Below are 23,844 nucleotides of genomic sequence, written 5' to 3' on the forward strand. Positions count from 1 at the left end.
ATGCTGTTATGATCAACCAATGACAAGGACGGCGGGGAAACACTACAGAGAGAGCGCCAGTGGCAGCATGAATAAAGGCAGGCAACGTGCAGGAGGGAGGAGGGAGAAGGGGGGAAGGAGGGGGAGGTCCGAGGCCGAGGGTAGGCTACGGGAAAAACGAGGTAGGGGGCGGAGCCTGTCTCTGAGCGTGTATGCATGCATGTGTGCGTGTTTCCTCGCTCAACCCCTCCTCCTTTTAGCCACCCCACCCCCACCTCTCCTTCCCCCCCCTCTCCCCTCCTCTCTCCCCTCCCCTCCCTCCCTCGGCTGCCCGCCCCTGAGTCTGGAGCAGCAGCAGCAGCAGCAGTGGAGCTTCACTGCCTCTCCTCGCCTCACAGTGCGGGAATATAGCAGCGGAGAGCAGAGAATGGATACGGAAGGGAGCCAGAGCAGCCTGTCCTCCGGCACGGACAACTCCCCCCACGACCCCTGGTAACAGCCTTTAGCCCGCCCGCACGCGCTTTCGCTCGGCTCTCGGCCCGGTTTGAGTTCACCTTGGACTTTAGTTGAGTTCAGTGCGGGAGAGGAGCCGCGCCGAGACAAAAGACAACCACGCTGTGTGTGTGTGTGTGTGTGTGTGTCTGCGAATGTGTGTGTGTGTGTCTGTATGTGTGGGATGGATTCACTCAGCGGAGAGAAGACACAGACGCGCCGCTGCTTCCTCCTGTTTGTTTATTTATCTCCATTTTCCTCCATTGCAACTTCTCCTCCATCATCTGGAAGATCCTCTCCTTTTTTCCTCCTCCTCTAGGGGATTATAACGGCCCGACTGGCCGATTGGTGACTTCGCAACATGGCCGATGCTTTCTTCTTACTTTATTGACGCTATATTACATATATTTCCCCCCATAGTCTCCCCCATTTACTGTGCCTGTGTTGTGCTCGAGAGACGCGTGTTATCCTGTGTGACTTACAGCTTCTATTTCTCTCATTCAGCAAAATGTTCATCGGGGGTCTGAGTTGGCAGACAACACAAGGTGAGCTGTCCCGCACGCTACTTTAATAAGTCTGAATGAAAGCCTCTTGTTTACTCCTGTTTTCTTCTGCACACATTTCCCTCTAAAGATCGCTTCCTTAAAACTCGCGAGGCTCTGTGAAGTTAAGGAGAAACACCGTAAATAGTTAAATCAAAGCCTCCTATTCAATAAGGATCAGCTCTTAGGATTTAGACTTGCCGAGACGCAGGGAGATTAACATGGGGAAATGCATGCACATTCAACCACTTTGTCTGCTTTTTCCTGCGCTTTCAGTCCACAGAAGGGCATTTCTAGTGAAAGCCATCGATTATTGAGCGTTAAAGCACAAGTTCGGCTCACACTGATGCCCGCGCTCGTGCGTTGTTTTCCTTATTGTTGCACTCCGATGAATCCATTCATTTATTTTAAGAGGCATGAGCGCCGGCTGGTGCATGAATACAGTTTATTCTTGTTGCGATGGCCCGTGTTATTATCCGGCTGCTGCTGTGTCAAAACAGCAATCGTCACCAAGTGTAGCTTTGTTTGTGGTCCGCAGGGCCTAATGGGCTATTATGCTGAATGGCCAGATAGCCTACAATCTCAGAGGACTGGAGGGGACACACTAACACAACGTGGTCCGCCCGACCCCATTGTCTCTCTCCAGCTACCTCGCAAAGGCCTGTAGGGAAAATCTGTTATTTGGGGGGTTATTTAACCGTAATATCCTTTGCTTGTGTTCGCAGAGGGCTTGAAGGAGTACTTCTGTAAATTCGGCGAGGTGAAGGAGTGCATGGTGATGCGGGATCCCGTTACCAAGCGGTCGAGGTAAGAAGGAGGCGTGTGCGCTCCGCCGTCCTATCACTGGATGCCTCATGCTCTTCCATGCTTTTACACGAGACTGTCGTGAGTTTGCATTCTGATTTTTCATGGCTGATTTGCTTATGTTTCTTTTGCAGGGGGTTTGGGTTTGTAACATACGCAGAGCAAGCCGGCGTTGAGAAGGTTTTGGCGCAAAACAGACACGAGTTGGACTCCAAAACGGTGAGTCCTTCCTGCCTCCGAGGAGCTGGGTGCTGCCAGTCTGAGCAACTTTTCCAATTCGGCTTCTGTGTTGCATGTTTTTTTCCTTCCCCTCGGTGCATTTTGCCTCCCACCGTATGGCTTGTAAAGTTGAGGAGTAGGTTGTGGAGCACCCCTCCTCCTCCCCTCTCTCTCTCTCTCTCTCTCTGCTCATTTCCCCTCCAAATCCCGGTTCAGGGCGCCAACATGAAAGCGTTCTTTCTTGGTCTTCATTGCCATGGTTACCTGGGGACCTGAGTGGGGTAGGAGCCCCTTGCTAAACCCTCAAAGGGTTTATGCAGAGAGCTCACAAGTTTTTTTCTTCATAGAAAATAACAGCAACCGTTTTCTCGTGGCAGAAGACAGAAAAAAGTTTGTGGAAAGGAAACAGTTGTGTTAGTGGTTCCCAATCTGATGTCAGAGGGAGGAAGTGTTCTGTGAGGTCCGAGTGAGTCTTCATTTAAATATTGATGCTGAGGTTTGTTTGAACAACCACTGTGATCTGAGGTTTCTCTGTCATTTCCCCTCCTACACCAGCACTGACACGTGATAATTCAAATGTGGGGTAATTGGAAAAATCAGTTACCAAATACAAGCCAGAGCACACAATATTAAACACATTTACACACATTCAGGGCAGTGACATTTAAAGGTGTGTGAACCCCTGCGGTGTGTAGTTTGGGGTGAAACGAGGCTGCTGACTCAGATTTAAATATCTATGAATGTGTGAACGCTCATGTCTTGGTCATGTAGATTGGTTATAGCAGTGGGGCCTGGGTGTGTCTTCGTCAGCTTGTGGCCTCTCCTAACCACATGTACACACACACACACATAAACACACAATAGGATCATTTGAGAGTGAAAACCGGTGGCACAGAAAGGCAGCAGTGCCCAGGGGTGGAGAAAGGTAGAGTTGGTTAGTTGTTGGAGCAAGCCTGTTGCTGGGGGTGACGCCAGCCACCGGAGACCAAGCTGTAACTGCACAGCCTGATGGGAATTATGTCTCCATAACAACTTCGCAGCTATTTTGCATTAACTTAAGACACTCTTCTCGGTTGGGTAACAGAGCCCTGACTTAATATACTTAGTTTGTGTCTGTGTGAGAGTGGTATTATCTGTGTGCAGTTTTAAATTGAGTTGCAAAGTTGGCTCTTGGTGCTCCGTTAGTGTGATATTTTTATTACAAAATGAGCGCTAGTAATCTATCATTTTTTTTCATTTAACTTGGAAGTCAATTCTAAGAAACATTTAAGTGTAACTCTGTGAGTCATATTACCCATTAAAACTATGTACAGTCTCTGAGAGCCAGGCCCCCGTGTGTATGTGTGTTTCTGTGTGATGTGAACTCTGGTTTGGAGGCAGAGGCTATTGGGAGCTCAGCCTGGCAGGCCTCTGGTGGGGTTAGGCGTTGCCCTATTATAAACCAAAATACAGCACTAAAGGCTAAACAATAATAATGATGTGAACCACTCAAACGCTGCTTTGGTTGCTCAGGTTGTTGTGGCAGCAGTGTGCGGGGGAAGCGCGGTACCGTTTAACCAACCAGGCGGTTTAAACAGGGGGTTTGGTTGCCATTTTGTCGACATTAGAGATGTGTTTCCCCCCATGTGTTTGTATTTCTCTTTGATTTGAGAGGGCTGAGCGTTTTTTGTTGCTAATATCACTAATGCAAAATTAGAGAACGGTGTGTGGTAGCAAAACAGCTCATTCCTACTTTATCTTCGGGTAAATTTGCTCTTTTTTTCTAGCTACAAATAATTATTTAATTGGCTTTTCAATAATTTAATATTTGGTAAAACATCAATCGGCTCTAAGGTCACCGTGGGTCAAATTCTCTCTTGTTTTGACTTATTTTGAGCCAGTTCTGCAGCCGACCTCTCTGTAACACCTGTTCCATTTGAACTATTTTCTATATTTATTTATTTTCCGTGCACTTTGTGTCCTCCTCACACCTGGACTCCCTCCCCCCCTCCCTCCATCTCTCTCTGCACAGTTAGACGAGGATAGCTGTTGTTTGATCAGCGTGAGATGTGAGAAAGACGTTCCTCCCCGGAATGAGGAGGAATACTCTTGATTTTTGTTTTCTTTTTTTATGCCGAGCCGTTTGGTTGTTTGTGTGCAAAGACGCTGCGACGCCTGAAGCAGAAAAGAGAGAGATGAGAAAGGTGAATAAAAAGGGATGAAACAGAGCAACAGGGTGCTGTGTGAGGACACGCAGGGTGAGAAGTAAACTACATTAACCGGTGCAAGGTCCATATGACTGGCTGCGAGTGGTATTAAACATTTACAGTCCCTTAGAAAGCAAAATCCACAAATGAAATACTTATTGTAGCGACTGTCTGTACCTGTGGGCCAAGCTTCTAAACGCAACAAATGAGAGGTTGTCTGTTTTTTCAGAGCGGGGTCTATTGGGGTTGTTGTTTTGGTTGGAGGTTAGATTTCCTGCTCGGCCACAGTGTGGCCCGAGGGCAGTGGTGTGCTGTTGTGTTTCTCTGGAAAGAGAAGAAGGCACAACTGGTATTTGTTTTCTCTAAAGGAGATGCTTTACTGGAACCAGTTGTGAGAAGAAGAAAAGACCAGGCCAGATATTCTCTGAAACGTCTCATCCACTCGGATTAGTGCGGGGGATTTTTAGATTTTCCTGTGCTATTATTTGTAGTGCAGATCAAAGAGTTTTCAGACGGGGTCAAAAGGTCATTTATGCGGTTCGTGGGGCGAAATTTGTCAGCACAATTTCACTCCAGTGATTCAGGCAAATAAGGGATGGACTAATGTGCATGTTTTGTTTTTGTGACACTTAAACTCATTTCTGCAGCCGTATTCAAAGTGCACTTAGAAAATATGTATTTTACTGATAATCTGTGATACCTTTTTAGAAGGCAATCGCAAAAATATGCAATAAAGACAAGATACTTTTTATACTCTTCATTTTTTACGCCAACTAAACAGAAATGCCCTTTTCAACGTGTGCTACAGTAGGTGATAATTGCTGCTTTTTCCACCACCGCCTGCGAAGGTACAGTAGCAGCAACCAGCATGGTGCTAATGTAGCTGTTTTCCTTTATGGCCCTGCACTGTAACAACATATGTTAGCACAGGCCTCTGTGGACCTTTGGCAGCACCACAGTCTGGCGTGGCTACCGCTCTAACACCTGGTTAGCGGAGAGTTTCTTTGGATGCTAGCACTAGCTCCTGACTGGAGATTAGCCGTTACTGCTGACGTGGACAAAACTAGAGAGAGGGGGGATGGAGAAGGTGGAGGAGAGGAGAGGAGAGGAGAGGGAGGCCCTGCTCCTGTGCTGTAATTAGTATAGATCTGAAAAGCAACTAATTGGATTGAAGGACGCAAACTGGATTCCGAGGTCCGTGCACGGCCTCAGATACGGGTTAAAGCCTGGACCGGCTCTGAAGGCGGATCCAGGGTGTCTCTCTCCATGCTACATGTGCACGACCACGCCACCACCCTGGCGAGGAGGCACCCTAGCAGGGTTACAGGGACAGGGTGGGGTTTGGTTGAGGGAGAGGGGGGGGGTTCCTCATTAGTGAGCTTCGTTAACTAATTACTGTGCCATTGTTCAGCTGTGCAGATTGACCCTGCTGGCCTGAACCCAAACCAAGTCTCGCTCTCCCTCGCTCTGTGTGCACGCACTGACACGCCAACTCCCTTTTGTCCTCTCTTCTGTTTATAGCTTTTTGTTTAGCTTATATTGATTATTCTGCCATAATGGGGCAGCCTGTGGTGCCTTTTTTACCAGCGTGGGTGTTTGCCATTTTGTTGCAAGAATGTCTTGGCAGGTTGGCAAACGTGTCAGAGCTTGAACATCTATATACGACTGTGTTGCACTTGTTAGTTCGGAAAGGGTGGATTAGCGTGTGTGTTTTTTTAAAGGTTTTCTTGCCAGTTTAATTACATATATGTGCCACTTTGTATACATGTGTTGCTCTTTCTGTTTGTGGGTGCCTGTGTGTGTGTGTGTTGGTGCCTGTGGGGGTAGCACGGGAGCCCCAGTTCCTCTACGGGCCCATCTGTTTTGTACTCTTTGTCCTGTTAATTAATGAAATCAGAGGGGCTGCCTGCTGGGACGGCCCCACTGCACCGCTACACTGGACAGGCCCACTTTCTCATGAGCTGACTCTGTTTTCCAAATGAATGCCTCCTCTTTCTCCCCGTGCTTTCTCATTTTCACACTCTTTCTCCCCCTCTTTATCTATCTATTGATTTGACGCTCTATTTTTTATTTTTTTTTGTTTTCCAGTTTGTAACACTGGTGGAAGCGCTGGGCCACGTGAGGTGACTATTGGTCGTAGATTAGTCTTCAAAAGCTAAAAACCACCTAAATCATGTCGTAGGCTCTGCCGTCACTTTGCTGCCTAGAAAGAGCGGAGGTTGGATGTCATGAAGCAGGATGTTAGTCAGACCGTTTCGCCAACACTCAGTCATAACTCTTCTCTGTCGGGCCTGAGAAGAGCCACTTTCTTTTTCTTCACTTTATCCGAGAGAAGTTAAATTTCCTCCTCTGCTGATTGCCACTTCTCAATGTCACGCTACAGGAGAGCTATTTCTGAGTGTTGCACACAGCGACCTGGCTAAGTGTCTTTTTCCTTTTTGCTTTGTGGCCTATCTGTCTTCCTCGAGGCTAATCCGCCAGTCTGATAGATGCTTTAGTTTTCATTTATTACAGCCTTCCTCTGAGTACAGCCAGATGTAGACGTTACATGTTAGATATATTCTGTTGTTTCGCTGGAGTGGAATGATTTTTTTTTTAACAGCATGGCATGACTGTAGCCGTAGTAGCACTACTACAGATATTGCATTAGGCCTAACCTAGTCTAGTTGGTAACCTTAATGATGTATTTTAGGAGCTCTTGATCATTTAAAGCTACAATTTGACAACATGATGTTTACCTTGACATACAGAATCATACACTTACTTATCCACCATTGTATCTGTTTCTCTAATGCCCCTGATTGGATTGTATTAACAAGATTGTTGATGTGATTACGCATCTTGATTTGTCAGGTGAGGATTAGCCATAAAATTAGACGCCTGCTGTTGGATGATTAAACAGTTTGTGACTGGGTTTCGAGAAAGTACACCACAAGTTAAACATAGGGATGCACTGTATTGGATTTTTTGCCGATATCCAATATGCCGATGTTTTCCAACCCTTTTTGCCGATAGCCGATTTCGATACCGATATATTACAGATGCGTTTTTTTCCACCTAATTGCAGAGAACATCAAGTCTCCCCTGTAAGCGTGCCTACTCTTATTGTAGTGGCCATACCGCAGACATCTTGCACCCATCTTCACGCTTGACAGAAGAGGCGTGGTGCAGGCGTGGTGCAGGCGTGGTGCAGGCGTGGTGCAGGCGGTGCGCGCGCACACTCGTGCAGAGTTAATGTCGTAGCATTACGTCAAGATGTTTTAGGGCATCATTGAGCATTAAGGCATAATTAAAGCGCCGTTTTATCGGAGGAAAATATCGGCAGAAAAATTACATATCTGCCGATGTGTCATTTTTAAACCATAATCTGCAGGTTCCGATAACTTGCCGATAATATTGTGCATCCCTAATTTAACAAATTAAAATTTTGTGATTTAATCTGCGTACATTGATCACTTACTCTTGACAGGAGTTTTCAAGCAGAATCATATAAGAAATGTATCTTACAAAGACAGATTAACAACAGACTTAAATGAGTGTCTTTCAGGTGTAAAAAAAGATCTTTTCTGACAATATTTTACTGTACACACTATGTTTCTGCAGCCTAGTGTCAAACACAAGCGCTGCTTTCTGACCGCTGTCATTGTCATCTCACTGTGTGTGTCTCTGCCTCACACTTGCCTCAGGGCAGCACCTGTCCTCTCGTTCAGCTAAAAGAGTTAAAGGCAGGTGGGCTGACCTGAACACGAGAGGCTGTTACCTCTCAGCACCTCCAGTTTGGAGGAAACAGCGGACATGTTGCCCGCGTTTACAAGAAAACAGCACAATACGAGATTTAATAAAGACAGGGCCCATTACAGCCTGCTGTAGTCGTGATTCTGTCATTGTGTTACGCTTCGGAGGTCAATGCAGCCTGTGCTTTCTGTATTGTTGTTTGCTTGTCGCCATAAATAGCCTGAAAAATGGGAATTTGAGGAGAACAAGCACTGCTACTTCTACTGCGAAGTGTAAACAGGGAGATTTGTAGTACATGGTTACATCTGACCTTGTCTTTTATGGTATTTGTTGTTATTTTTTGTGAGAATTAAAAGCATGTGGTACAAAAAACATGTGTTATTAATGATATAACAGGGAGCCACACATCTTTTATGTCACATTTGGCCCACTAAGCACAGCCAGGCCCCGTAAGAAACGCTGTGTTGTCATTGTTTTTGTGAGTGCACTGCTGTCGCCGATAGTCGCCGGTGGCCTCGCGTGTCCTTGTCACCTTTGTCTTTGTGCTCAGACCAGCTGGAGGTGACACGACTCCTCTCGTCTTTGTGCCCCACTTCAAGGTGCAAAGTCCTTCTGCAATCCCTTCCAAGGACGCTGCAGCTGCATCTTAGTTACACAGCGCTGCGCTCTCGAAAGCACTGTTAAATCTGAGGTTCTTAAAGGTCCTCGAAGGGTATTTTCGTCTGTAGATTTGTCATCAGGAGCGGGGAATTATCACAGGAAGGAGATGAAAGGATTGCTTGAATATTGAATGAACGCCCGCCCGTGTATTGTGTGTGTGTTATTCACATGATAAGTGCTTATTTCTGGCCATTTGATTGGCTCCTTTTAGTTGCCAATATCAATCCAATACCTCTGATAGCGGCGGTGGGAGACACAAGGGGTTTCGCTTCACACATCCAATTATTAGAACAAAGATGGAACTCTAAGACCATAATACACTACAAGGTCCTGTGACCTAAAATCATCCCTCTCTCGTCGGCTTGAGTGAGAATAACACGAGATTCCTCGCAAATTTAAAATGCCAGGCCGGGCTTTGCATATTTAGCATTATTAAAGGCCAGCTCATTCAAAACTCATTTGCTTCTAATTTTATCTGTAACCTTGACCAGTGCTGAGACATTCCACTCGGGAGGAATATGGATACAGTCAAATCTGACTAATCCAAAATGGAGGTTGTCTGGATTTATGAGATTTATAAAAATATATATCTGTCTGAAATGTATTCAGGATATTAAATGCTCATTTTGGATCCCGGCGCACTCTGATCCGTCCAGTTTGTGGCTAAGATGCATTTAGTTGTGTTTTAATGTACACATTCACGTCTCGCTGTGTATGTTGTTCCCTGCTCCTGTTTGTTCGCCTGGTGCGTTTGGGTTTTTCGGGGCTTGCATAAACAAGGGTCTACTATACATACTGGCAGATTAGCATACGTGCTATTTTTGGACCTGCAGGCCTTCAGAGGGGTCCAGACTTAGAGGCTCTGTGTTGTAACTAATTCTAGTTAGTTAACAGTGTGATAATTCATCAGCGCCCAGAGCAACATTCAGTTTGCACAAGCACAGGATCAGGCACTGAACAACATTTCCGGAGCAGGTAGCGATTTAGTGTCTTTACTCAAAGAAACTTAAGCTCGGGGGCGGCAGCGTTTTAATGTTGGGTAAGGAGAGGTTTACCTCCCAGGCTAAGAAGAGAGAGGAAAAATATTTGTCCCCATTTTAACCCTTTTTCAAACCTTAATATTTGTTTGGGGCCCCTGCAAACTCAGAGCCCTCTTCCACAGCTCAGAAAACACGTTTAACCTTGTTTTATGAAAGTCATACTTCATAATGTTTGAGAGAATTTCTTATCTGTGTCTGTTTTTCTGTTATTGGTTATGCACAACACTGTGAAATATCTTCTTCTTCTACATTTTCCACTTTATAACTCACCTGAACTCTTCTCTCCCCCACAGATTGACCCAAAGGTGGCGTTCCCCCGCCGGGCTCAGCCTAAGGTGAGTGCACCCTGAAGGGGTTAACACTGAGGAGGAGCAGTGATGCTGTCATGTGTCACCTCTCATCACTCAGCCCTGGTTGGCTGGGATTAGAGTCAGGGCACGTGACCAAAGAGGAGCAGCAATCCACTTGTCCAGCCTGACCCTGTGACCCTGTACCCTGACCCCACCCAACCCCCAACCAGCAGCAACCAACATCTTACACATACACACATGCACACAAGACACGCACTAATTTTTCTCCCAAGCACACAGAAACGAATGCCAGCACACAATACTCACCTGTGTGCGCGCACACCTCTGAGCCCTGAATGTAACAGACACTGAAAGGAAATAGGTTGAATGTTCAGAGGAGCTTTCAGAGATTAGATAAACACTAACAAACACAAAGTCTCTTTATCAACGTCATCCCCCCCCCCCCGCCTAATTTGATTAGCGGTAAACGATTCCTCCTTCCTTTTCTTCTGTGTTTCTAGCTGGTGACCAGGACAAAGAAGATCTTTGTCGGAGGACTGTCAGTCAATACCACCATCGAAGATGTGAAGCATTACTTCGACCAGTTTGGAAAGGTAAACCATACACAAATCTGGCATCTATTTTGTAACCACCACACTCAATGATAAGCTCCTGTCTTTCAGAGCAGAAAAGTGATTCCCAACCTTTTGTGCCAGACTCACAGCCTGTTTAAGTATTTCTTCAAAAACAACCCCCAACAACATCTTACAAACATGCTCACACAGAATTTTCTATAAACTGGATTTTATCAAACTAAATATTATGTTAAAGTGGATAAAATAATGCGTGCTACCGTATTTTTTTCATAAAATTCAATCTTAAATTAGGTCCCTAATATCCCTTTCCCACCAAAATTAGCGCATTGACACAGGTTTTTCAGACCCGGGAAGACTCGCTAAAAAATGCAGATTGTCTCTTTTCCCATTGCCAGTGGAGTATACTCTCTCTAGTCTCTTTTCTGCTGAGTCACTGTCTGATGTCACAAACGTGCCAGAAACAGGATTAGTAAACAATAATACGCACAAAGAACTTGCATTATACTCTTTGGTATGCAGCATGGAGGCCAGTTAAAATGTTACGGTGGTTAGGTCTTTATTGTGTCTATTACTCATTCAGTCTGTTTAACAAACTCGGCGACAACAAATTTGGAACGAAATTTGAGCGCTGCTTAGGCGGAGACGGGCTAAATTTGTAGCTGAGATGACAAGGAGGCGCGTCATAGCGACGGAGCATAGCATCGCACTGGAAAGAAGACGGAGATAATCGTGTCGACCCAGGTTTTGTGTTCCCATCAGTTCCCGATCGGAGCCGAGGCGATAATTACCCGGGTCTACTGCAGAGTCATTTGACCCGAGTCTGAATCCCGGTTGTAACCTTTCCGACTAAGCAAAAAAGCTGGGTGATAGCAGGTGTTAGTGGGTTTTTTCACAATAAGCTGCTTAACTTATGTTAGCATTTCGAGTGTCCATTAGCTTAAAGCATCCTCTTATTTCCTAAATTTTCCAGTGTTTAATATTTCAGCCATTTCCTGTAAGCTAATTCTACCATGTTTCCATTACTTTAAGCTAACTTTTTCAACTACTTACATTCTACCTTTAACTATTAATTTAAGCTAGCTATTTCAATTACCTTTCTATTCACTAGCTTTTAGCTAACGTAAGCTGTTTCACTCTTACGCTAACGCTAACTAGTTGTCACCCAGTCTTGGCTGTTTCCATTACTTTAAGCTAACTTCTTTAACCACATTCATTCTAATTGTAACTATTAATTTAAGCTAGCTATTTCATTCGCAATTCCATTCACTAGCTTTTAGCTAACGTTGGCTGTTTCGCTAAGTTACTCTTACACTAATGCTAACTAGTTGTCACCCACACTTGGTCCTAAGTAGTGTTGTTTAGTTGTTCAAACTTCTGTCAATATGTGGTGCCATTTTTAAAAAAATGGGGATATTTATTTTAACAAAATACTTAAGCTAAGTACTTTAGCTTGGCCGCCTTGTTGGGATTCACTGCTCAAAAGGACTGCTGTGTCTTTTATACCTTATACATACTGTTGGCCCTGCACTTTGATGTCTTCAGCTTGCTTTCCTCCTCTTGTTTGAATCCCTTTCCCCCTTTTCATTTGGGTTGAAGCACAGCAAAGTGTGAAATGTGCCTAATATCAGAGGGAAAAACAGCAGACGTCTGAGGAGAAAACAAGGACTGAAGAGACAAAAAACTGAAAGAGAGATGCTGTGTGGTCATTCATGTTGTACTCTGCCGGCCACAGTATTATTTCATTTGTTAGTTTATCTCTTTTGTTGGCTGTTTTGCTCTTTTCCCGATCACATCTCAGTGTTTCTGGCTTCTTACATATGTCCTGCTCAGCTCCTTTGAATTAAATTTGGTGAAAGGCAAACACATGCTGTGGAGACAGATGAGTGGCCGGGGAGAGAGAGGAAGAAAAAAAAAAAAGCAGTGAGAGGAGGGGAGGAGAGGAGGGGAGATGGCGGGGGACTGAAAGGGAAGAAGCAACCCCCCATGGAGAGAGAGGGAGGGGGACTCTGGAGGGTTGAAGGGCAGAGAAAAGGAGGAATGTTGAGATAGTGAGGAGAAAAAGTGAGTATTTAAGAGAAAAACACCAATCTGACGAGCCGTAAATAAATCAAAACGTCCATCATGCGTGAAATGTTGGGTTACTTTTTAGCTAAATACACTTTAGGGGGCTTGGGAGTGTGTGTGTGAAGAGTTCAGGCTCTTCAGTATTAACTAATCAAATGCAACAGCTGCTCCCGTAACAGCCCCCCACCACCTTACCCAAAATCACCACCTCACCTCCCCTCCCATCCCGCATACACACACCCTGCCTCAGTCCCTCTCAGCTTGTTGCTGTGGTGACCTGCTTTCGCCTATTGTCCTGCTGCAATCCAGTGTTTTTTGTTTCCTTTAAAAAAATGTGTAAGAAGTGTGTATTTGCATGAATGGAAAAGAAGGGTGTGTGTGTGTGCAGGAAAGTGTGACAGTGGCTGCGGAGGGAGGCGAGCTTGCATATATTTGCACAGACTGTAAGACTCAGAGGCAGAGCTGCAGTTGTCACAAACATTAAATGTGGTGTTCTGCTGTCGGAGAGCAGGAAAGAGTCTGAAAATGAACATTGCTTCAGGATGTCGGCCTAATGGGTTGGAAGAAATTAACAGCACAAACCTCCTTCTGCCTCGTGTCTGCCTGCGTTTCCTCTCAGTTGCCCTCTGACTCATGTTTGGGGCTTTACCGTATTTCAGGTGTTAGCTCAAATTGAAGTAATGTCTGCTAATTCTGGGTCGTGGATCCCGGTCGACCTGGATTCCAACTGTGGCCATCAGAGTGTTTAAATCACTGTAAGGTGCGTGTTGTGACAAGTGTCATGCTTTCATGAGTGTGTTTTCCAAAATGGCAGCTCTGTGGCGAATCACTTTTCCCCAGTGATCACACACACTCATATCTAAGACAACACTCCCTCCGCAGGATGAGGGAATATTTGGACTGTTTGGACACGTGAGACCAAAGCTGGATCGTGGATAGCGCCAATCCCACAGTGCATTCCTGCTGAGCGGGAGGTATTTCTTGTTTATTATCTGAGCCTGGTTACAAGGTGCAGGTTGGGATGGAGTGGGACTCAGTGTCCTGTTTATTTTCATACTGTGGCACCGCCTCGCAAAGGAAAACACAGAATGCACTATGCATTTTGTGCAGCGCTTTGATACGGGCCGGCGCTTATTTTTTTGGAGCACACTTCTGAGAGCACACCTACACAAACTTCATTAGACTGGACTGGAATGGCCGCTCGGTTGACACATCAGGTGTTTTGGACCCAACTGAGAGGTCAAAGACATGTATTAAATTCTCCACTTATCTGCACTTTAACTTATATGTTTTGTTTTTGTTATTTTGAATGATATGGAGCTTCAAAAAGACATCGGCGCTTTAAGGAGTACCTCCCAGGTGCACTGTTGTGTCTGCAAATAAAGCCTGTTTAGTTAAAGTGTTTGTATTTTAGGGCCTATTTTTTGGTAAGGTTATTAATAGCATGCACCACGGTTGCAGCTATTTTTGCAGTCTTCATTCATTTAACTGATAAAACGTTGCAACTTGCATTGCAACTTTATAAAAAAGCTCCTGCAAAATCAGGTATTTTAGTCTGCAACAATCCCAGAAAAAGACAGTTAATTCCTGCAGTGACTGATTCATGTGTGATTTCATAACTTAGCATATCTGGTTTCTAAATGTCCCCAGGCCATACACACTACAGCAGACATGTTTGTATGGGAAATAAGTCTGAGTCCTGAGGTGAAGGTCCTCTTATCCCTCAACCTGGTGAAGAGTTTCAAACAACTCTTTTTTTTGGCGCAGTCTGAACCAGAGTCTGTGTGAAGCAGAAAAATGTGTTTAAAGCTGGATATCAGGCACGCCGTTTGGTAATTTGATAATTAGCATTTCAGGCATTTTGGTCATACAGTCAATTATGTTTAATCCAGAGGAAATCCCTGGTTCCACGCTTTTTATCCTGCCTCCCTGTGCCGCATTCCTGAAAGCACCTTACGCGAAGAACTAGCATTAAAATCCCCTCCTTTTAAACTCCTCTGAAATCAAAGAGAGAATAGGTCGGAGCAGTGAGCGAAAGGAAGGAGTGGATAAGATGAAAAATGCAGCATGGACGGGGCAGACGGGAAAAGTTGGGACTCCATTCACCCATGTGAGCTGGCGATTAGGAGGCTTGACTGAACACTTTGTCTGCTGGCCTGTTTAGAGAGAGAGACGGCCGGAGAGAGAGACGAAAAGAGAGAATGAAAGAGGGAGATGTGAGGAGACAGAAGGGGGGAAAAAATGTGAATGCCACCTTTCATAATCCCGCAAGTAGTGTAATGGATTTGTCAGCAAACGCTTGTTCCTCAGACAATAGCTGCACGCTTCAGTAAAAGCTGGATATTTTTCATGCAGGATCACAGTCGAGCCTTGTTTCTGGTACATCTGAGAATGTCAGAACTTCATGAGAGTATGACCTTAACTTTCTCTTCACTCGCCGCATGCATGCGTGCTGACTGGTTAGCGACTGAGCCGCTGCTAAGCCAATCTCAGACCCCCACAGCTATCCAATCAGATTGTCTTACAGCACCCTAGGCAGTGGACATCGGAGATCGTCTTCTTATTGGGTTTGGCAAGGGCAGGGGGCTGGTGTGCGACCACAGCATAAGCTCACACACGTGACAGAATATTTCTCAAGTCGGCACACCATTGTACTCCAATGCAGGACAATGAGGCGGACCATGTTAGCATGACTGTGCAGCAAATCACCTCTGTTCTGCTTTCAAAAAACACAGGGCTAACCATCCTCCAGAATAGATGCTAATGCTAACAGGGGGCTAGCTGTGCTTGTAACTCTACTCTTATGATAACATGTTGGCTTGCAGCTGTCTACTTACTGTCCTGTTCCCTGGCTCGCTGCTGTGTCATTGAGTTTGGACGACCGGAAGGGTAGAAAGCATGAGGGGAGACGAGAGGACAGGAGAGGAGGGGGGAGATAAAATCTGAATGAAGGACAGAAAGAGGAGGGGGTGCTCTATGTGTTTGTGTGAGCTATATGGTGACAAGGATGAGAGTTAAAAGGGCCGGGGAGGGTGTAGAGACGCCCTGATCCTCTAAATGATCATCATTTGGCACAGACGTAATCTCAGTCAGACTCGGAGACGTGTTTCTCATCTGAGGTTGACGGTTAGAAATCGGACGGTCTTGTCATTTAAAGGCCTCTAAAGCCACTCATGTTACACCGGTTTGAGTTTCAGTGCTCGCTGCCTAATGAAAATAGACATGTAGTCATACTCCACGTGTTCCTCGAGGAGGGTTGCACATTTTCGTGACAGTTCCTGCGACCCTTTTTTTAAAAAAAAAAAATCCCCCGGTAAACGTCAGAGAAAAAACAAGCGTTATTTCCGGGCCTTGGCTTCCCTCTCTCTCCCTCCTCATGCCGTCAGAGCTCGAGCAGAAGCTGCTAACTTTCCTGCCAGTGAAGGACAAGTAAGGGAGGGAGGGAGGGGAGGAGAGAGGGTGAAAAGAGGGGGAGGAGGAGGAGGAATATGAATAGGGCAGTGGAGTGAGTGCAAAAAAGAAAGTGGAGGGAGAAGGAGAATAAAAGAAAAGCGTGTTGACAAAGACCCCGCTTCACTTTGTTCTTCACTCTCTGATCCAAAAATGTTCGATGACAGATTTTTTTTTTTTCATCTTTCTAAAAAACTTTATGTTTTTTCTCTCACCCCCTCCCCATTATTCATCAGTTTCTCCTTTTTTTTCAGTCACATGCTAACTCTCCCTCTCTTCTTCTCCTTTCTCTGCATTCTATTCATTGAAATTAGCCGGGGTGGACTGGGGGGCAAGTTCTTCTAATTGAAATTCTTTACAGCGTCTCCATGGGAATAGTAAACTTTGTGGAGAGGGGAAAGAAAGACAAGCGAGGGTGAACGAATGAAAGGGGGGAGAAATAGAGAGAGAGAGAGAGAGGGCAGTTTGTGAGAAACTCAAAGAATGGGAAAGAATTTCCTCCAGCGCCTCGTGAAGCGGCAGCGTTCACTTCATTTTCACCTTGATAGATTGTATTTCATTTTATTTTTATACACTGTGAACCCTCCCCCATCCTCCCCCGTCCTCCCTCATTTCCCCATCACTCTCTTCCTTTCTCTCCCCTCTCATTCTTTCTGTTTCTTTTCTCCTTTGTCACCTGTCACCCCTCCCTCTCTCCCCTCCACCCTCTCCATCTGTTTTCCCCTCTTACTCCAATGCTAAAGAGGGACAATGGCACCCCATGCTGTGTAATGGTGTGTGTGTGTGTGTGTGTGTGTGTGTGTGTGTGTGTGTGTGTGTTAATATGTCGAAGCTCATCTATTCTCTGCTTTGTTCTCACAGGTCGATGATGCCATGCTCATGTTTGACAAAACAACCAACAGACACAGAGGTACGTGCGCACAGTTATGATACACACACACATTATGGTAATGCGTGTGGACATATTAAGTGGGACTCCTCCAAGAAATGAAAGAGGAAGCAGCGCGATGAAGTCACCGGGTGAACCTCCGAGAAAAAAAGATGAATTTTTTCTCCAATCATATTCTTTTGTCTTTCCGGCGCTCTCACCTCCCCGCGTTTCATTTATCTCTGTCTTCACTCAATGCAGCGCCCGCTGAGGGTCAGCGTACAGGGTCAGCACTGCGAGGATGTAACTTAATGAGACGAGTGAGGGAAAAAGGGAGAAGGGAAGGAGCAGGGTGGAGGAGGTGGAGTTAGGGAAAGTGGGTGTGATAATTGGTAGAGAAGAGTAAATCTGGGCTGTTCCCAATCCTGCTCCTCCAGGATGAACAGATGATTGACAGGCAGGCTGGTTCTGCAGCTCCTCCTGTTACAGACTGTGATGTCAGAGTCACTATATCCACCCATAGGTTACCTGGAGAGCAGAGTATTGGATATTGTATCTTGTTAAATGTTGAAATATAGGTTTGTCTTCCTCTTTGTAAAGAACTTTTAAAAAGGAAAATTATGTTTTCACTCAGAGAGGTTAAAGTGTTGGAGTAATAGTCTGATTTGTGTCTTCCAGGCTTCGGCTTTGTCACCTTTGAAAATGAAGACGTGGTGGAGAAAGTGTGTGAGATCCACTTCCATGAGATCAACAACAAAATGGTACGTATGTCAGCAGTAACATTTCATAATTAAATATAGATCTGCTTTATCTCAGTATTTTTACCGGCTTTGTTAACCAACACTGGTTTCCTGTTGCCTTAGGTGGAGTGTAAGAAAGCTCAGCCCAAGGAGGTGATGACGCCGACAGGCTCAGCCAGAGGACGCTCCAGAGTGATGCCCTATGGGATGGACGCCTTCATGCTGGGGATCGGCATGCTGGGTAAGATCCAAAATCAATTTTAGCTTAACACTTTTCTAAGGAAGATATTAGCACCTGTACATACAGGTAAACTACCAATACATGGTAAGTCTCTCGAATGGTTTCTACATGAGCAGAAGGTCTTGTGATTGAAAGGGCCAGTTTGCCGATTTTCAACCTCAGTCCTATCATGCTATTATGGGGAGCTAATGCCACTATGGTCGGATAAAATTCACTCTGTGCCTTTGGAGGACGCTATCCGCTTCTCCAGTGGGCCCTGAAAAAACCTCCGTCAGACGACGTACAACGTGCCAGGGAGCTCGATAAGCTACACTTCCTCAATCTAGGATGCGCGCCTCTGATGTCATGTCTCGTTCAAAATCGTCAGGTTTGAAATGTAGACTGCAGACCTGAAGACTTATTCGACGATCCACCGGTATATTCTCGTCCTATTTCGGATTCTGTAACGCGAAACAGTTGTATTTTACTCCAGCATCTCTCGCTGGGCCGTTCCTTTCAGAGGGAGGGGCGCAATGCACGCTGGGTGTTGTAGGAATGTAGAATGGGTGAAACCACGAGCTGTTTGTACAACCTTCTTTACAGCTATGGCGCCGATTTCAAATATTATTGCTTCTATTGATTATAGAGAAAACCAGCTTTGACTGACAGTGCCTTTTTCCAGGGGCGGGTTGCTCCTTTAAGGATATTTAAGGATGTATTTTTAATATATATGATACAAAGTTAAAATCAAAATCTGTAAAATAACTGGATGGATCTTCTAAACAGTCGATTTGTAACAGTATTTTCCAACATTAGAAAGATTTGATTTCCATTATAATGTGGGTCAAAAGGAACACATCATTTCTAGCATCATGCTGAACATCCCATGTCCAACTTTCACAGTAGTCCAGAACAATTTGGTGCTCTTTGTCTTCATGCTGCGATACAAAACTAAACGTGCACAATGTTAAATATGTCCTCCATGGCTCCGTACTTGTAACATTTTTTGATTCTACCAGGGAAATCCTGAAGTAAATCATTGACTTGAACTAAAAACGACCTCTTAATGTCTTGATATCATTCTGCCAGCTGATTCTCCCTCACACGTCACCTTTACAAAAACTGTTAAGATTGCAGATTTAGAGGTCATACTCTGAAGGGCAAATGATTTTCACACACTGGAGTAAAATATGGTTTGAAAGGATTCTCATTGAGAAAACAAACTGAGAGCTACAGTATGTGTAATTTGTGATTGTGTAGCGCCCTCTACTGGACATAAGACATACTGTACGGAGGCCCTTATAATCTCAGTAATGGCTGCAGATGTGGATTATGATGTGGGTTTTGCTCATGTGTTATTCCTCTTTAGCCGGAATAGCAGCAGAGACATATTCACAAAACTTGTCTTATTTAATAAGGATTCTTTTTTTTATGTTGTTTTATGTATTCAAGCAGCCAAGTTAGATAAACGTGTGTATATTTATGTTTCTGACAGGCTACCCAGGCTTCCAGACTGCTACCTACACAAGCCGCAGCTACTCTGGAATCGCTCCTGGTTACACTTATCAATTCCCAGGTGAGTCCATGTACATGTAACATTTAATTCCCTCCCTGAAGGTCTTCTAACAGGGAGAGGAAGGGGGTCAAAGGTCGCGGCATGCACTAGGATCATGAGTGCAAATACACGCACACACACACACTTTGTGGCGTCTTATTTTCAGCAGCGTCCCTCGCTGCTTGTAGATTCATGACTGTGATTTTTAAACTCTTCCTGTCTGTCCTCCTCCTCTAAAATACCCCCTTAAGTCTTAAATCTGCCTCTTTCCTCCGTATATCCTTCTGTGTTTATTTTATCTACTTATGTAACCCCCTTTCATTTGGCTGCGTCGCCCCTCCTCTTCCTCAGCTCCCACCTTCCTGTCCGTCCTCTCTGTAGATTTTTGTATTATTTCTGCTCCGCTGTGGCCAAATGTCTCTGTGTATGTGGCTTTGTAGTGTGTCCGGTGGATGGTGACTGTATTTACAAAGCGCTCTCTCTTGACCTTCTCTGTTTCTAGAATTCCATTTAGAGAGGACCCCCCTCCTGACATCATCCCACCCCCCTGAGCTGGCAGGTCAGTGGCACCCAGACAAAAAACTATTCAGCAGCACAGAGGCAAACTGCTGGAAGGACAGCGAATCAGTGTCACCAGATGTCAACCTGTTCCTTTCAATTTCATGTTAACCGACTTGTTTACTAGAACTTTACTTTGGTGATAAAACACAATACAGCATTACATAATGCAATGCAATGGAAGCAAATTATTTCAGTCAAACTTGCAAAATGCATTTTTTATAAAGTAATAATCTCGAAGATTTTAATATAAATAAATGTTAAGTCACTGTCTATCGCCGAATGAGGTAACACAATGGTGATGGAGCCTATGGCCCACTGATGAAAGCCTTTGCATTTGCAGTAAATAGTATTATGGACTGGGCGTCTGTGGCGACATTCACGGAAAAAATCACAAGCGGCGCCCAGTTAGTGATGCGTTTTCCATCACTCATCAGTGATTGGTCTGCCAGAGAGGGTAGGCGGAGCTAAGCGGCTGCTTTTCTGGTCTCTGCAAGTGTTGCGAGTAAACAGTAATCTACTATGGCTGAACAAACAAAGAAAAGATCGTTGACTACAGATACAACTTCAAAAATAAGTGAAAATCCAAAGAAAAAGAAACAAATTCGACACTCAGATGAAGGCAAACAGTCTAAAAAGGAAAGCGACTGTCAGCGAGGAAAATCAAGAGTTACAACCGTAACAAAGGGAGCCAACCGTAGACGTCTGATTAAATTGGGAAGTGTCCTTCCAAAATGACTGTTTATCGCTATTAGGTGCCGCCAAAGAGAACGAAACTGTAATCTTCGAGATATCATCTTTAAACTGTGAATCCTGTGACTGTATTTATCACTAAGAGTCCATTTGAACGGTGCTAACAGTTGCTGACTAGTTTCCTTTAGAGCTCCTCACAAAGGTTAAAGGAATTCTTGTTAACTTTGCTCTTAGCGGCTAAGACAAGAGGCAGGCTTACTATAACAGTTTATTATTTAAGATAAAATACAAAGGAAATAATAATCCAATATGTATAAAATTTGATCAAATGAAGTGAGCAGGTTTTTACTGACTCAGGACTCTTCTGCTCTGCCTCTAACAGTACTTTATGTTTATCCTAAAGGTCTTCGTATATTGCTCTTACACCAAAGATTAAGGAGTCCTGAAGTTAAGACCCCACCCACCCTTCATTTTTATTACTTTCAGTTAGGAGCTAATTTTAGATGGAGGATGTTTTTTTGAATACGACCCCTGCATCACCAAGCAGCTCCTGCAGCTCAGCCTCCAAGCTGCCATCTAGAGGCACTCAGTTGCACCTGCATCTTTGCTTAAAATTGTCGTCCTCCTTGTTTATACCGGGAGCATTATTCTGTTGTGTATTTAAGGGTCAAAGGTCACATTTTACTAGAGGATATATGTTGGGTGCATATTTTGGGGGGATTTTACCCCGTCCACCAGGTGGGTTTAAATCCGATGGCAGATGTTCGAGCAGATGTTGAGTCAGCCGACACCGAGCTGTAAATCGTTACTCACATTGTGATATGAGCGATCCATAATATCTGTCAGCTGTGCGATAATCTGGTTTGTTTATATCCCTCAGCCATTCCCCTGACTGCGTATGGACCAATGGCAGCAGCCGCAGCAGCAGCAGTAGTTAGAGGTATGTGTGTATGCACGTGTCCATGTGTGCGTGCATGTGTGTGTGTGTGTGTGTGTGTGTGCGAGAGAGAGAGACGTGCTAGGACAAAAAGAATGGCATATTTTTCCCTTAGGTAGAGTGTGTGTAGAGTGTCCTGCCTGGACAAATACAAGTATATTTTTAGACCTCTGTGTGTGTGTGTGTGTGTGTGTGTGTGTGTGTGTGTGTGTGTGTGTGAAGCCCTCTAGTGTCTAAGCCTGACTCCTCTCCTCTGTCTCTCAGGCTCCACCCCTTCACGCACAGCTGGTTTCCTGGGAACCAGCAGCCCTGGACCAATGGCTGACTTGTATGCTGCAGCCAATCAGGACTCAGGAGTCAGCAGCTACATCAGCGCAGCTAGCCCCGCCCCCAGCACAGGGTTCGGCCACGGACTAGGGGTAGGTCACACACACCCCCACAGACGCACACACACACTTCAATGCATGCATGAGTGCACGTATTCTTAACAAAGCTCATAGAAAGCGTATCCCGTCTTGTATCCTCAGGGTCCTCTGATTGCTACTGCGTTCACTAACGGCTACCACTGAGAAGACTCAGGTCACTGAAGACGGGAGGGCTTCTCCTCTGCTGACGAGCCAATCAGAACGCTGGCTGCCCACTGATGGCAAAACCTGATTGGCCGACCACAGGCTCTACCGGGATCTCATGGCTCCCTGTGGCTCCACCCACCGACTGAATATCTTTTTAAATCCTGAACTCTGTTTTTTGCTGTACTAATCTCACTTCAACATAACGTCCCCGTCTCTCCTCTTTTTGTCCTCATGTAGTCTAATAACTAGACCCCCTCTTTATCCATTATTTTCTTTTGAAGCTGAGAGAAAAGAACTGCAAAAAAAAAAAGTCTCTGAGGAAACATTTGTCGTCTTTGACAAAGACACAGAGGACTATTTTGAGCTTTTTTTTTTTTATTATGATTATTATTTTATTTCAATGTGATATGTCGCTTCATGATGAAATCCCTCACAGCTGTTACTGATGTGAACAGAGAGAGAAAAAGCCGTGCGAGGTGGGTCTTTGACAGAAAAAAGAAACATTTTTAACAAAGGAAGAACAAATCCGACAAAGTCCTTTTTTTAACTCGAGCATCACGGAAACATGAAAAAAAACAACTAAAATGTATATTTTGGTAGTCTTTAAAAAACAAAACCTTTGTAATATTGTTATTAATATTGACATAATAATGATAATCTGTAAGGTATTTTATTCTGTAATTGGTTTTAAAGCAATGTTTTTATGTCTTCCTGTAAGATATTGTACATAGACGTTGGGGTGAGTGGGGGAGGGGGGTGGAGGGGTTACTGAACCGGCTGGCATGTCATTGGTTGGTTTGGGAAGGGTTAACAGCATTTTGACTGGATGTCATTTATCAGTATGCATAATGGTTTATGTGTACGCTTTTGGCCAGTCCGCTCCGGAGACAGTGACGTCAGCGCAGCAACAAAACTTCCAGAAGTTTCGTTTGGCAAATTCGTTGAGTTAAATCACAGTTTTGTTACAAAGTCGTCATTTTGTTCGCTTTTCTTCTTGAAAAAGCAGCTTTGACTTTTTCATTTTAAACCCATTGTTGAACCAGATTTCTGCATCTTCATGAAAACAATAAGACGATGATGACTCACAAACAGGAGAAATCAGGGGTTTGCGGGCTCGGGAGTTTGACTTGACTTCCTCTTTTTTGAAAATATTATATATATTTTTTTGCGCGGTTTCACTTCTTAATGTTTTTGTTTTATTGTTTTCTTTTAGAAAAAATTCTTTTATGCGGTGTTTCGCCACCGTGAAAACAAATGAAGGACATTCTCAGAGAAGCAATTGTAGAAAACATCACAATCATGTTCTGTCCTCTTCTCACTATTGAAGGTGCATGTGATCGCGTCTGAGTGTGTATGAGTGAGTGTTTGTGCGCATACATCAAGGTGTAATATGGAACTACTTTTTGGCAACGAAGGAGCATTTCGATTGCCGTTTTTTCGGTACTGAAAAAAAAAGATCGCCCTGTTCCATTTCGGCTCCTCTCCCCTGCCTCCCGCCCATTTCAGATTTAGTTCTCACAAATTTGTGCTCCTCTGGAACGACATGTTATTGTTAATAAACAGTTGCTGCTCCGTGTAGTGGTGAACACAGGGGGTGTGGGCAGGGAACCACAAATGGAACAGGGTCTCGCTCCCGGTCGGCTC

At 44.7% G+C, this 23,844-nt stretch overlaps 1 protein-coding gene across 2 annotated transcripts; it reads left to right on the plus strand.

The window, feature by feature from the left end:
• Nucleotides 1-370: 370 nt before the first annotated feature.
• LOC138605550 (RNA-binding protein Musashi homolog 1-like) lies at nucleotides 371-22,908 on the plus strand. Of its 2 annotated transcripts, XM_069677885.1 has the most exons (14): nucleotides 371-471; nucleotides 976-1,016; nucleotides 1,739-1,820; nucleotides 1,952-2,036; nucleotides 9,951-9,992; nucleotides 10,469-10,561; nucleotides 16,919-16,967; nucleotides 17,604-17,686; nucleotides 17,789-17,906; nucleotides 19,381-19,461; nucleotides 19,943-19,999; nucleotides 21,572-21,631; nucleotides 21,893-22,047; nucleotides 22,156-22,908. In XM_069677885.1, the coding sequence occupies exons 1-14, from the start codon at nucleotides 407-409 to the stop codon at nucleotides 22,195-22,197; spliced, it is 1,053 nt and encodes a 350-aa protein (XP_069533986.1). In that variant the 5' UTR covers nucleotides 371-406; the 3' UTR covers nucleotides 22,198-22,908. The 2 variants fall into 2 exon arrangements, with proteins under 2 accessions (XP_069533986.1, XP_069533987.1); XM_069677886.1 differs by lacking the exon at nucleotides 976-1,016 and having other exon boundaries at nucleotides 388-471.
• The last annotated feature ends 936 nt before the right edge of the window (nucleotides 22,909-23,844 follow it).

The sequence above is a fragment of the Semicossyphus pulcher genome, unplaced genomic scaffold, assembly GCF_022749685.1.
Source record: "Semicossyphus pulcher isolate SPU_LCO1_2020_fin unplaced genomic scaffold, fSemPul1.0.p SCAF_3, whole genome shotgun sequence".
In the NCBI taxonomy this organism is placed as follows: domain Eukaryota; kingdom Metazoa; phylum Chordata; class Actinopteri; order Labriformes; family Labridae; genus Semicossyphus; species Semicossyphus pulcher.

Bases quoted from the DNA above. Each gene is read 5' to 3' on its own strand.
- LOC138605550 (XM_069677885.1), top strand. From the start codon at position 407: ATGGATACGGAAGGGAGCCAGAGCAGCCTGTCCTCCGGCACGGACAAC. The intron at 2,037-9,950 runs GTGAGTCCTTCC...TCTCCCCCACAG, and splicing joins ACGAGTTGGACTCCAAAACG to ATTGACCCAAAGGTGGCGTT. The intron at 17,687-17,788 runs GTACGTATGTCA...CTGTTGCCTTAG, and splicing joins ATGAGATCAACAACAAAATG to GTGGAGTGTAAGAAAGCTCA.